Here is a 12,553-nt window from a genome sequence, read left to right on the forward strand (position 1 = left end):
ACAGTGTTGGCGCTCACTAGACCACTGTTGCATGTAAATAAACATGTGGGTGGTTGGGCATCTTCCTTAAAAAAAAAAGCATTTTTTAAAACTAAGTTGTCCACATAAGGCCTCCAGAATCCCCTCCCCCCCTTTTTTTACTAGATCTTTGTCCCTATCCCTGTCCTCCATTGATTTTGATTTTTAAAAGTCCCTTTGTTCTCTTAGTAAACATGATTGAGAAAGTAGTAAGAAGTAGTGGTGGCTTTGCTAGGGATGGTGAACTGTGTTCCTTTTGATGCTGTAACTTAAAAAGTTCAGGATTTCTTCTAGCTTTGGAGGCATGTAATTTTTGGTAGTTGTTGCTGTTGGGGGTGGCAGGGCTAGGATCATGTGACAGCCTAATTTTGTTGTGCTAGAGTTATGTTCTGTGCCCAGGGCTAGGTAATTCAGCAATAGAGCTTTGGGTGATACACCTATGTTGGACGTTAGGTGAGGGAAAATCTTCTGTAGAAGTTTGGGCACAGGTACATTTCAGCCATGAAGATCTTTTATTTTGTCTACCATAGACCTCAGACCAAATAGAGCTGATCTTAAAATCTTTTTTTCTGAAGTTTACTTATTCATTTTGTGTGTGTGTGTGTGTGAGAGAGAGAGAGAGAGAGAGAGAGAAAGAGAGAGACAGAGAGAGAGAGGGAGGAAGGGGCAGAAAAAGAGGGAGAATCTTAGGCAGGCTCTGTGCTGTTTGCACAGAGTCTATGCAGGCCTAGAACTCACAAAACGATGAGATCATGACCGGAGCCAAAATCAAGAGTTGGATGCTTAACCAACTGAGCCACCCAGGCGCCCCTTAAAGTCTTGGTTAATGCACAGACTGATTGAAATTTGTATTGCCAAACCCTTTTCTTATTCTTGTTCTGCCAGTGGCTACCTCGTGTTCATGTTTCCCTCTCCCTCTGTACGTGGCAGGCTTCATTTTTAAATTCTGAAATATGGCTAAGTTTGGATTTGTCCTTCCTGCTTCTCCCTCTGCATTTACAAGTAGTTTTCTGTTTAGATATGTTTCTCATCCTACCCACATAGCTGGCCCACAGGTATACAAAAAGCCATTTGCATAGAGTAGAATTAAGAGTTAAGATATCCATTCATATTTTCTTGAAGAATCCCTTCCAGTTTTAGAGGCTTTTTGACCCCATTGGGTAAATTTAAAAGGGTGAATTTGCATGTATATTGACTAGATGTTGGCAGTCTTCATCGCTGAACCTGGGAAATGTCATTCCCTTTAGAAGTCTGGAGTAGAAGGACAGCGACATGTGCTGAGACCAGCAAAAAATAAAAATAAAAAAAATAAAAAATTGAGCATGTGATGTCATCAGTGCAAAGAAAATCAGTAACAAAAATTTGGTCCAAAGAGAACAAGATCATTTCTTATTTTGAAAGTCTTACAGTATGGCAACATTATAGCTGCAGTTGAGATTAACCCGTATTACTGAAATGGTTCTGCTAAGTCTTGACATCCTGTGGGAGTTGATTCTCTACTGCTGCTTCTTTGTGTGTGTGTGTGTGTGTGTGTGTGTGTGTGTGAGAGAGAGAGAGAGAGAGAGAGAGACAGAGAGACAGAGAGGGAGAGTGTGAGATATGGGGTGTCTAATGGCTTCATAGTTTCCCCTTGTATGGCTCTTCTTTAATATATGGACATGTAGTTTGTTTTGAGCCTTTTGGCTTTTGCAGACAGTGTAAAGTGAATACCCTTTTAATATCTTTGCATCCTTAGGCAAGATTTTATATAAATTCTGAACCAAAAAATCACTAGGTTGTAGAGTGTGTCTATTTAAAATTGATAGTAGTGCCTGGGTGGCTCAGTTGGTTGAGCGTCTGACTTCGGCTCAGGTCATGATCTCACAGTTCATGGGTTCGTGCCCCGCATCAGGCTGTGTGCTGACAGCTCAGAGCCTGGAGCCTGCTTCAGATTCTGTGTCTCCCTCTCTCTGTGCCCCTCCCTGCTCATGCTCTGTCTCTCTCTCTGTCAAAAATAAATAAACATTAAAAAAATTTTTTTAAATAAATAAACATTAAAAAAATTGTTTTTAATTTGATAGACATTACCACATTGCCTTCCAAAAAGTTTTAAACCATTTCATACTTCCCCCAGAAGTCTGTAAGTGTTCAGTAACCACCCCACCAACTCCTTCCCCACCCCCACAACGTATTGTAAAATACCTGTGAATCTAATAGGTAAAAAAAGCTTTCTTTTCTTTGTTTCTCTTATGAGTAACAATGAGTACCATGTTGTATATAGGTGTATTGTCATTTTGTTCCTTCATGTGGACTGTGTATTTCATTTGCTCATTCTCACTTGAAATTGGTCATTTTCTTAAAGATTTGTAAACTGTTCTTTTATTAAAGAAATTATTTTTTTCCCAGATATTTTATAAGTATTTCTTCCACTTATTGCCTTTTAAAAGTCTTTATATAGGTAATTTTATTTTTATGTATGTATGTATGTATGTTTTATTTATTTTTGAGACAGAGAGAGACAGAGCATGAACGTGGGAGGGTTAGAGAGAGAGGGAGACACAGAATCTGAAGCAGGCTCCAAGCTCTGAGCTGTCAACACAGAGCCCGATGCGGGGCTTGAACTCACGGACTGTGAGATCATGACCTGAGCCCAAGTCGGACGCTTAACTGACTGAGCCACCCAGGCGCCCCTATAGGTAATTTTAATGAATGGCATAACTGATGAGAATCTTCCTTATATTAAATAAAGCAAACACATCCTTGACATATTATGTTCAAGATCCAGTACCTGTTGGATGAGCATGAGATGTTGTAAAATTGTCAGTAAACAAAGATTCCCTGTTAACACATTATCTTAATTAAGTAGGGCAAAGAAGATCAGAGCCCTTTAGAAGGTTTTTTAATTGTTGTTAATCAACATAGAAATCAGAACAGTTCCATGATTTATCAACAGTTCTTAGCCTGATATTCCCAGATAATGAGCATTTTAGAATCCTCCTGAAATATCCTCACAGTTGGGTCATCTTATTCTTTTTTTCTGGGTTATTAATAGTTTCAAAATTAAGGCCTTATTTTACGACTTTCATATACTTAGTTTTTGTATTTGTTTGCTTTAAATACTTGTTTGTACTTCTGTTAACTTTCTAACTTACAGCAGCTATTTAATGTGTAAGTATTAGCATCTGTTTTAAGAAAAAAGAGATTAGAATATCTCAGCTACATGCATCAGTTTGTGCTGGACTGTTTTCTTATTGGCTAACTTTTCCCCATCCTGGATTCTGTCATATTTTTCTCCAGAAAGATAAAGGAATAGTTCACATTTGGTTCTGATCTCCCAGGATTTGGTGGAATGGTGCCATAGATTCATTCACTGGAAGCACTGTAAAAGTTTTCACTCTGTTTTTCCCTGGAAGTGCTGTTTATTTTGTACTGTTACTTTTTAGGTTGAGTAGGCTTTTGTAGGCTCACCTGGGAACATTTGTCACATTATTTCTAGGGATTAAAATGTACCTTGAGATGCCGCCAGCTGTGCCAGGGACACATTTCATACCTTCCCGAATGGGAAGAGTTGGGCTAGAGCCCAACTAGAACTAGAGTTGAGAGGTTGTAGGATATGGGTGAATAATTGTGGACATATGCACCAGTCACAACAGTGCGATAGTGTCATCTTTGGCAAAGGTAGGAGTGGTTTGGGGGGAGTTGTAAATTTGTTATAGGAGAAAAGATTACTCTTTGTGAGGCAAGGGTCTGGTCTTTGGAAGAAAAAAAATGCTTGTTTTTTCACAGGTTACCACCAAAAATGGGGTAAAATCCTCCTGAAAAGTTCAGTTATTAATAATTAAAAAAAAATCAGTGCCTGACTTTAATCTTGTGCATAACTTCCCCTTATTACTCTGACCTACTGTTAATTCATTTAGAACTCCTACCAGGCCCAGCACAATACAGAGTATTGCTAAATTATATGTTGTTCTGAATTATTTTAGCTCAGATTGTAAACTTTCTGAAAGAAGGATTGTGGCTAGTCCTGCCTACTCCAGTGGATGCAAAGTAGGTGCTCTGTAAAAAGTGTGTCTAAATAAATAGAATTTATTATTTGGCCACGCAAAAGGCAGGTGGAGTGGTTTCTTTATGCTTCTGTTGAAGATGGATTTTGAAAGCCCTTTTGCTGTCCCAGCTAGAACTATGTTGCTAGTAGCCATCTAGCTAAGAAGTTTCTCTCCTCATTTCAGCTGCTGTTAACTTGTTGAGGAGAACCTATATGTTGAAACCCCAAATATGCCTAATATTTTTTTCAGAAAGCCCTTTTGTCACTGGTTAGCAGGACAAATATGTCAAATATTAATGAACCTAGGTAGCCTCTCTGCTTAGATGGAATAGAGTCTCTTAATTAGGTAGGAGTTGAGAATCATTTACTTTAAAGGTTAAATGAGCACCTTTACTTTGACATAGCTAAAACTAGAATTAAAAGATCCTAAGACTTTTAATTTCAAAGAGAAGTAAAATCTTGTTTTACAAATAAGCAACCTTTCCAATTTCATCAAGCTCATTTTTAAGGTTGTAAGTGTGTAGATGCATGTGTACTTACCCCTATTTTAAATGATTGGAATTCTAAAGTTGCGCGCGCATGCGAGTGTGTGTGTTAGAGGGGTTTTGATTTAAAAGGTGGTCTGTCTAGTATAAGCTAAAAGCTTCAGTAAATAACTGCTTCTGAACTGTCCCTTCCTGATCAATGAGGCATAAACTTTTATTTCCTACAGTAACAAGAAAGACAAATTGATTTTTAAGGTAGTTTGACAAGTACAGATTTAACAGATTCATAGTCTGGGTTGCATCTTAAAGTAAATTTTGCTGTTGGCTGTAATTCCCTCAAATCAAGTTTGAGGATTTGCTTTATGTAACTTGCAGAGTAAACCCTTCTGCACAAATTGAGGAAATTTCTGGGGATTCGAGGTTACAAGGGGTTGGAGTTTTCATGAGGTCATTTAGCCCATCCTTTGGGTTTTAGATAGCCAATGTTTTCTGGAATAAATTATCTACTAGAAACATCCTAAAATGTGGCTAGGAAAAACGACAAACATGACTGGGAGAAGTTTTCTTGAAGTGTGCACTTGTGTGTCTAAGGAATGTACTGAGACTTTCCTCATTAAGGCATTAGTTATGAGGTCAATTTGATTTTTAAAAAATTCAGTTTTAGTCACCTTTGCCTTAGATCCTGCTCTTTTGATCTTTGAGATTATAACTAATTATATTTGTCAAGTTATTTTCTGACTGAAGGCTATGAGTAAATCACAGTTTATTCCTGCAGGTAGAAATTCTCATACTTCAATCAGTTTTGTTGAGATTCCCCCCCCCCCCTGGGGGGGTGTGCTTATTAATGTTACTGAACTACTTAACTTTATTGGCAATACAGAACTATTGGGGGAGAAGATAATGGATATGACCCTAACCAGATTTGATAGTGAACGTACTAATTTAGCACTTGTATTTCAACTCTCTGTATTCCTAAAATCCCGTCTTGTCATCTTTTTGTCCTCTGCTAAATAGCCTATATTTCTTAACATTTCTTCTGTTTTCTCTTCTTACAACCAATGGAGATAGGGGCAGAGGGACAAGTGTCACTTTCCCCATTTAATAGATGTGGGATAAGAGAGAAAATGAGTTAGAAATGTACATAAAAGGCACTGAGAAAATATGAAACCACATCTCTCCATCCCAACTATTCACCTGCTGTGCTGGCTTGTGTACTGATGGCATATCTATACCAGAATGCCTTGAGGACACCCAAAAGTAGAACAGTGGGTTAGATTCCTTTGTCCATTTGTATCTATCTTGTGATTACTACATATTTTATTTCACATTTGTTGGCTGGGTATTTAGTAAGGAAAAACTTTTAATATACTTTATAGTCTGACTCACCTGATGTCTTACCAAGATATTTCCAAGCACGTGGCTAGTCCTCCCTGGGGTAACTTAACTTTATTTCCTTTTCTTCCAGCTACTATCTATTTTGGTAATGCTTAAAATGTTCCCGGATGCAAATCTCAACCTCCTGAACCCTGGAGCAATGCCCATTTACATAACTGTCTCAGAGTGACTAATACATTCTTTCTGTGCAATACAATTGGATTAAGCTTAGCTTAGAACTTAAAAATATATGGCTGAAGAAATCTTACAAAGCATTCTTGTTCGAGCTACATAATATACATTATTTACTCTGACCCATCATGGTACATCTTAACTTTAAAATTCATTGTTTCACATTGTTTTGGTCCCAGGTGCCATTTTTCACATTTTAACATTGTTCAAATCTCACAGTTCATCAAAATCAGGTGTAATCTCTTCTTGCTTGAAGTTCAAGGAGAGCTGGTTCTTTAATGAAATTGGTGTATGCTGAACCTTGAATTAAAATATTAAGTTTAATTTTTCAAGCAGAAGCATTTAAGTGAAAGTCATATCTCCTGGATTCTTTTATTTTGGTTAAAACTCCATCAGTTCTCACCATCAGATAATGTGGAGCCTAAGAATTGTAAGGTTAGGTTTTTATGAACAAAGTCACATGGTTCTCCCCTGCCCTGCAAGCATTTATTTCCCAACTTTGGGCTAAAAAAAAATTGCCTTTTTATTTACTTTTTATTGTATTTAAAAAAAAATTTTTTTTAGTGTTTATTTTTGAGAGAGAGAGAGAGAGAGACAGCATGAGTGGGAGAGGAGCAGAGAGAGAGGGAGACACAGAATCTGAAGCAGGCTCCAGGCTCCGAGCTATCAGCACAGAGCCCGACGTGGGGCTCGAACTCACGGACCACGAGATCATGACCCCAGCCGAAGTCAGATGCTCAGCCGAAGAACCACCCAGGCGCCCCAAGAAATTGCCTTAAAAAAAAAAAGTTGGTTTGGGGCACCTGGGTGCCTCAGTCGGTTGAGCGTCTGACTTCGGGTTAGGTCGTGATCTCATGGTTTGTGGGTTTGAGCCCCGCGTCGGGCTCTGTGCTGACAGCTCAGAGCCTGGAGCCTGCTTAGGATTCTGTGTCTCCCTCTCCCTCTGCCCCTCCCCTGCTCGCGCTCTGTCTCTGTCTCTCAAAAATAAATAAATGTTAAACAAACAAATGTTGATTTGAGCAAGAATAGCTATCAGCTGTAATTTTCTTATTTTCCAGGCTGGACGTAAAGAAAGAAGTGATGCACTCAATTCTGCCATAGATAAAATGACTAAGAAGACTAGAGACTTGCGTAGACAGGTAAGCTGGGAAAAAACGTGTCAATTGCTTTCCTAAGTTATCAGTTTTGTAGTTTTGGTTAAAATTCTAGGAAGTATTTGGCCCATATATTTTACTGGGGTAAAAGGATGGTTTGTCACAGGAAACTGCCTATCTCTATTTGGTAGCTAATAAGGTTCTAACTAGCTAATAAAATCTCTTGGGGACCTGGAATAATGGAGTCCCACTGGGATGGACTGAATCAATTAGCTTTAGTGTGAAAAGGATGTACAGGTAAGAAAATGAATTTCAAACGACTTGGGGACCTGTGAAAATACCCTGAAGCATCTTTTGGTACTAGATTACATACAGGAGAGACAGAAATTGCTGTTATTTGACTTGCCCCGTTCTGATTACACACTTGAAGTTCCCTTAGAACCTTGGTGAAGATGTGCTTCCAGTATAAATAGGTGGTGATAAAGATGTTTGGGTTGCTCAGTTTTCCAAGTTAGTAAATACAGAAGAAAGAATCTCTTCTTCGTTTGTTAAATCAAATGTATTATGTATGTGATAAATGTATTATTTGTATGCATAATGTGATAAAATTAGTAATTTTATTACTAATGTGATCAAATTAGTATTAAGACTTAAAAAGAAGTTGCAATGGGGTGCCTGGGTGGCTTAGTCGGTTAAGTGATCGACTCTTGATCTCATCTCAGGTCTTGATCTCAGGGTCATGAATTCAACTCCTTCATTGGGATCCACGCTGGGCATGAAGCCTACTTTAAAAAAAAAAAATTGTAGTAATAATAGTTTCCAGACTTAATAGACATTATATTGTTCATGTCTGATAAAAAGCAAAGATGGAATGTGTCTTTGTTTTTCTTCTAGTGAAGTCATATCTTAAACGGTTGTAAAGATAACCGTTAATAGGTTTAAGGTTCATAGTGTGCTAACCCTGTTCAGATAAGCCAGAAAGTACTTAATCCTCTCTTTTCACTTTTAGTTAGGAATATAATTGCATATGTTCCAAGGCTATATGTATCAATTCAATCCAGAGCTGTTTTCTGTTCAGCTTTGTACTATTCCTTTAAGAAAAAAGTTTTAGTTTTGTTAATTCTCCCCAAAAGGGGGATATTATCTTGAAACTTAAGATTTTGTTGTTAAAATGCTATAACTATAGTATAAGCATTACTTTAGGATCATGTTTCCTCTGTCCCATATTATATAACTTCATGGATGTTATATATAACATCCTCATATAAGTGCAGCCAGGCTATCATGAGCTTCCACTAAGATTTAAAAGTACCAGAGAAAAAAGCAGTCTAGTTTCTTAGTAGAAATAAAATCAAATTTTTACAATTTAATTATTAGCTACGCAAAGCCGTCATGGACCATGTTTCAGATTCATTCCTGGAAACCAACGTTCCACTTTTAGTATTGATTGAAGCTGCAAAGAATGGAAATGAGAAAGAAGTTAAGGAATATGCTCAAGTTTTCCGTGAACATGCCAACAAATTGATTGAGGTAAGTGTATTATCAGTTTCATTAACTGTGTAACTTGGTGAAGTGTAGTGATTTTTAATCACATTATTTACTCAGCTAAAAATTTTAGGAAGCTCATGTAATACACAATCTGTATAAAATGAAAGTCTTTTATTATTACTTAACATCCATCCCAAACTACCATTTTGGTCAGTTTACATTAATTCTGTACATTGTTAAATATAGATAGTCCCTATCCTAGAAACTTAACATCTCCACTTAATGTTAATGCAAATAAAGATAATTACCTACCTGAACTCAAAAGACCCTGTAAGAAGGACGTCGTGTCTAGAAGTTGGAGAAATTTCATGGCTTACATCCTAGGCTGCATCCTGGCAGATTACCTAACCTTTTTCAGTTCCCATTTCTTTTCTGTAAGATGAGGTTACTATTGATAACTCTCTTGGGATTATTTTGAGGTCTAAATCTAATAGAGATGATGTATGTCGAGTGCTTAATTTTTTGCCTGAGACATGGACTCAGTCCATTCATCTTATTTTATTTTATTATTTTTTTTTCAACTTTTATTTATTTTTGGGACAGAGAGAGAGCATGAACGGGGGAGGGGCAGAGAGAGAGGGAGACACAGAATCGGAAACAGGCTCCAGGCTCTGAGCCATCAGCCCAGAGCCTGACGCGGGGCTCGAACCCACGGACCGCGAGATCGTGACCTGGCTGAAGTCGGACGCTTAACCGACCGCGCCACCCAGGCGCCCCCATTCATCTTATTTTAAAATTGAAGAAACATGCTGTTAATTAGATATGGTTGAACAGTAAAAATCTTCATATAAGTGCTTGTTTTGTAAGGTGACAAGAAAAAAGAGAGGTGAATTGCTATTTAATTTCCAGGTAAGTTAGACTTGGTCCTGCCTTTTAATAAGTGAAATTATATTATTGTTCAACTTATTCATTATTATTTTATCTTTAAAAATTGACATGTATAGTAAACACATACCGAAGTTATTTGATTTTGTAACCTTAACGTAAAATATCTAATATTTGGAAAAGATATTCTGTAGACTATTTGGTAATTTGCTTACTACGTAAGAACAGAAAATTGGCCTTTTATGTAAAATGTGTTTCTTGTGCATTTGGATTTATAGTGACATTAGGCCAGGTTAATACCGTTAAAACGTTCCAAGGAAAACATCAGTAATAACATTAAATGCATTACGAATTTTACATCTAGTTTTCTTTGACTATTAAATGTTATTTTGACCTGAATTAATTATGTACAGAATACATAGGTCAGTCTTCTATTCAAGTTAATGATTCTCTCATTTGGAGTTAAGAGCAGAAGAATATCATTTTGTGTCTCCATTAAGCATTATCTTTTTCACAAGAGTCACATGATAGCATGGGATGTACCTCCAAATACACAAAGATTATCTTTAGGAAGCCAACCTCCTATAAGTAGCCTACATGTTAGAAAATGTGCCTGCAAGAGCAAATGCAGGGACACTGCCAGCCCAAGGCATGGGGTAACAAGTACCAGTAGTGGAATGGGAAAGGGCTCAGTGTGGTCCCAAACCTCAGAGGGCAGCCTTTGTCAGTACTGCAGCTGGAGGACTCTTTATTTGGGCCTGCATTATCATCCTCATCCAACACAACTCATGCTTGCTGAGCACCTGCTGTGCACCAGGTATATTCAAATACAATGTATTTTCCATAATACCTTTCTCAGGTAAGGAAATTGAGGCTTAGAGAGGTTAAGTAACTTGCTTTAGGTCCTCCAGCAGTGAGGACTGTGCCTTTTGAGCTTGCTGATTTAGTGAACACTGAGAAGCATTTGGTGGACCTGATGGCCCTGGAGACCTTGCTTCAGGAGCTTTGTCCATGCTTCTACTTTTTATTTAATTCCAAACATCTCTAACCGAGGGCCCCTTAGAGTTTAGAGTTTGGTGTTCCCTATCACGACTCAGTTCTGACCCCTTTCCTCTCTGTGCCCTCCCCCCCACATCACCCTCCATACTTATTATATATGTATTAAATGGCACAGCCTTTTTATTGCTTGAGGCACAAGTAAAGGCTTTGTAGTACCACTCTCCAAACAGTTAAATTACATTTATGGTAATAGAGATACTAGGATATATAATTGCATATGTGCTTGAAAAGGAAATGAGTTTTTAAAGTGTTGTAGAAGGCTCCAATACTTGACTCATGGCAGAACTTTATTCTTCATTGACACGGCTTCTCTTCCCCACATGACTTTTGTGATTTAAGTATTACTATGAACACTGAAAAAGTGAGGGACTTTTTTTGAACAAAAGTGAGGCGCTTCATTGTGATTGTTTTGTTACTTCCTTTCTCTTCATTCCTGTTCCCTCTTAAATTGGAATAAATGTCAGCTGACATTGATTTTTATGGTCATTTATAGTTTTTCCTGGGGTTTAGGAGAAGAGTTTGTGGGAAAGTTGATTAGAGCTAGTGGTGTTAGGCCACTAGCAGAAAAGGAGGGGGCTCTGATTCTGCAGCCATTTAGAGTTCTGCCAGGTATGTTTGTCTTTCTAAAATACTGCATTAAAATTCTGTGCTAACCATCTGCGGTTAGCACAGGCCCCACAGCAAAAGGGCATGATCCCCAACAAGATTGTCCTCACTGTAGATGTCAGCTGCCTCCTGTACTAATGACCCAAGACGCTATAAATTCAGGAGTTTCCATCATCCCCCTACAAGACTGCCCTCACTTCAAATGCCACAAGTTTGGAGGATCCCCAGGCTACCCATACCCTGACCCACTGGCTACAAATATGGGGCTTCCCATGGCCCACTTCAGGTGTGATAATGTGCTAGAACAACTCCTAGAACTCACTAGAATGCTTAGCATTACTTATCTAGGGGCCCACCAGGAGTTACTTCATTAACATAAACCATCAGGGCCAATGATGAATAACAGAGACACTCCTATCATGATTGAAATCTCATGGATATGGAAGAAGTTTCCTCCCAGGAAACCAGGACAAAAACCAGACATTCTTTATTATAGGACACCTCCCCATCTTGAAGGAATGTGAAATGCCTGGTTTTTAGGTCGATTGCTATACAGTCATAAAGCTACATGGAAGAGGTAAGACCATGCTGGTATTTGTTTCCTGTAGCTTTATGTTTGGCCATTTACCCGGTGACTTACCATTTCTCTTACCTGGTTCTTCTTGCATTGTTCTTTTCTTTGGAGGTTCTCCCCCTTGGGAGCTAGGTTTTCTGCTCTCTCTCAGGAAATTGGGTCCATCTCTTCACACCCCAGTGAGTGTTTTTTCCTCATAGAATCATAGATTCTCATTCTTGTATGTAAAACCACTTCTGTGTAACATCCATGAATCGTTACTTCTCTTTTCTTGGAGTGCTTCTGTAGTGGGAAACTCCCAGGCCTCACATTGCACTGGTGGGTTCTCTGGTTGTTAGCAACAGGGAGCCACACTCTCCTCCTCTGCAGCTACTTCTGTCCATCTTTTTACTGGTGTACACAGTGAATTGAGAGGAATCATAAGTGTAAATACACACCTGATTTCGAAGATAGGGTGTGGATAAAAAAGAATGTACAAAACTCATTAGCTTTTTATATTGATTACATGTTGATATGTAATATCTTGGGATTAGAAACACCAAATTATTTTTGCTAATTTCACCCTTTTTAATGTGGCTACTGAAAAAATTTTAAATACCTAGAACCTTTTAGCCTGCCACTAGAAATCATTCTCGACTGAACAGTTCTTAGTATATAGTTGGCCGTTTAGCCCATTTAGAATCCCTTTATTTTTATCTTAGTCTAAATTACCTAGGTAAAACATATCTATATTATTTCCAATATCCCTTTTGGT

The 12,553-nt window shown here is 38.1% G+C and overlaps 1 protein-coding gene across 2 annotated transcripts in view; it reads left to right on the forward strand.

The window, feature by feature from the left end:
* Positions 1-12,553, forward strand: part of CTNNA1 (catenin alpha 1) — a 182,786-nt gene that overhangs the window by 128,816 nt on the left and 41,417 nt on the right. For both annotated transcript variants that reach the window (XM_040444605.1, XM_040444606.1), the window contains exons 8-9: positions 7,152-7,232; positions 8,565-8,717. In XM_040444605.1, coding sequence (XP_040300539.1) covers positions 7,152-7,232; positions 8,565-8,717 — 234 coding nt within the window. The remainder of the gene's footprint in view (positions 1-7,151; positions 7,233-8,564; positions 8,718-12,553) is intronic.

This window comes from Herpailurus yagouaroundi, unplaced genomic scaffold (assembly GCF_014898765.1).
Source record: "Herpailurus yagouaroundi ecotype Mexico unplaced genomic scaffold, PumYag 192, whole genome shotgun sequence".
Lineage (NCBI taxonomy): Eukaryota > Metazoa > Chordata > Mammalia > Carnivora > Felidae > Herpailurus > Herpailurus yagouaroundi.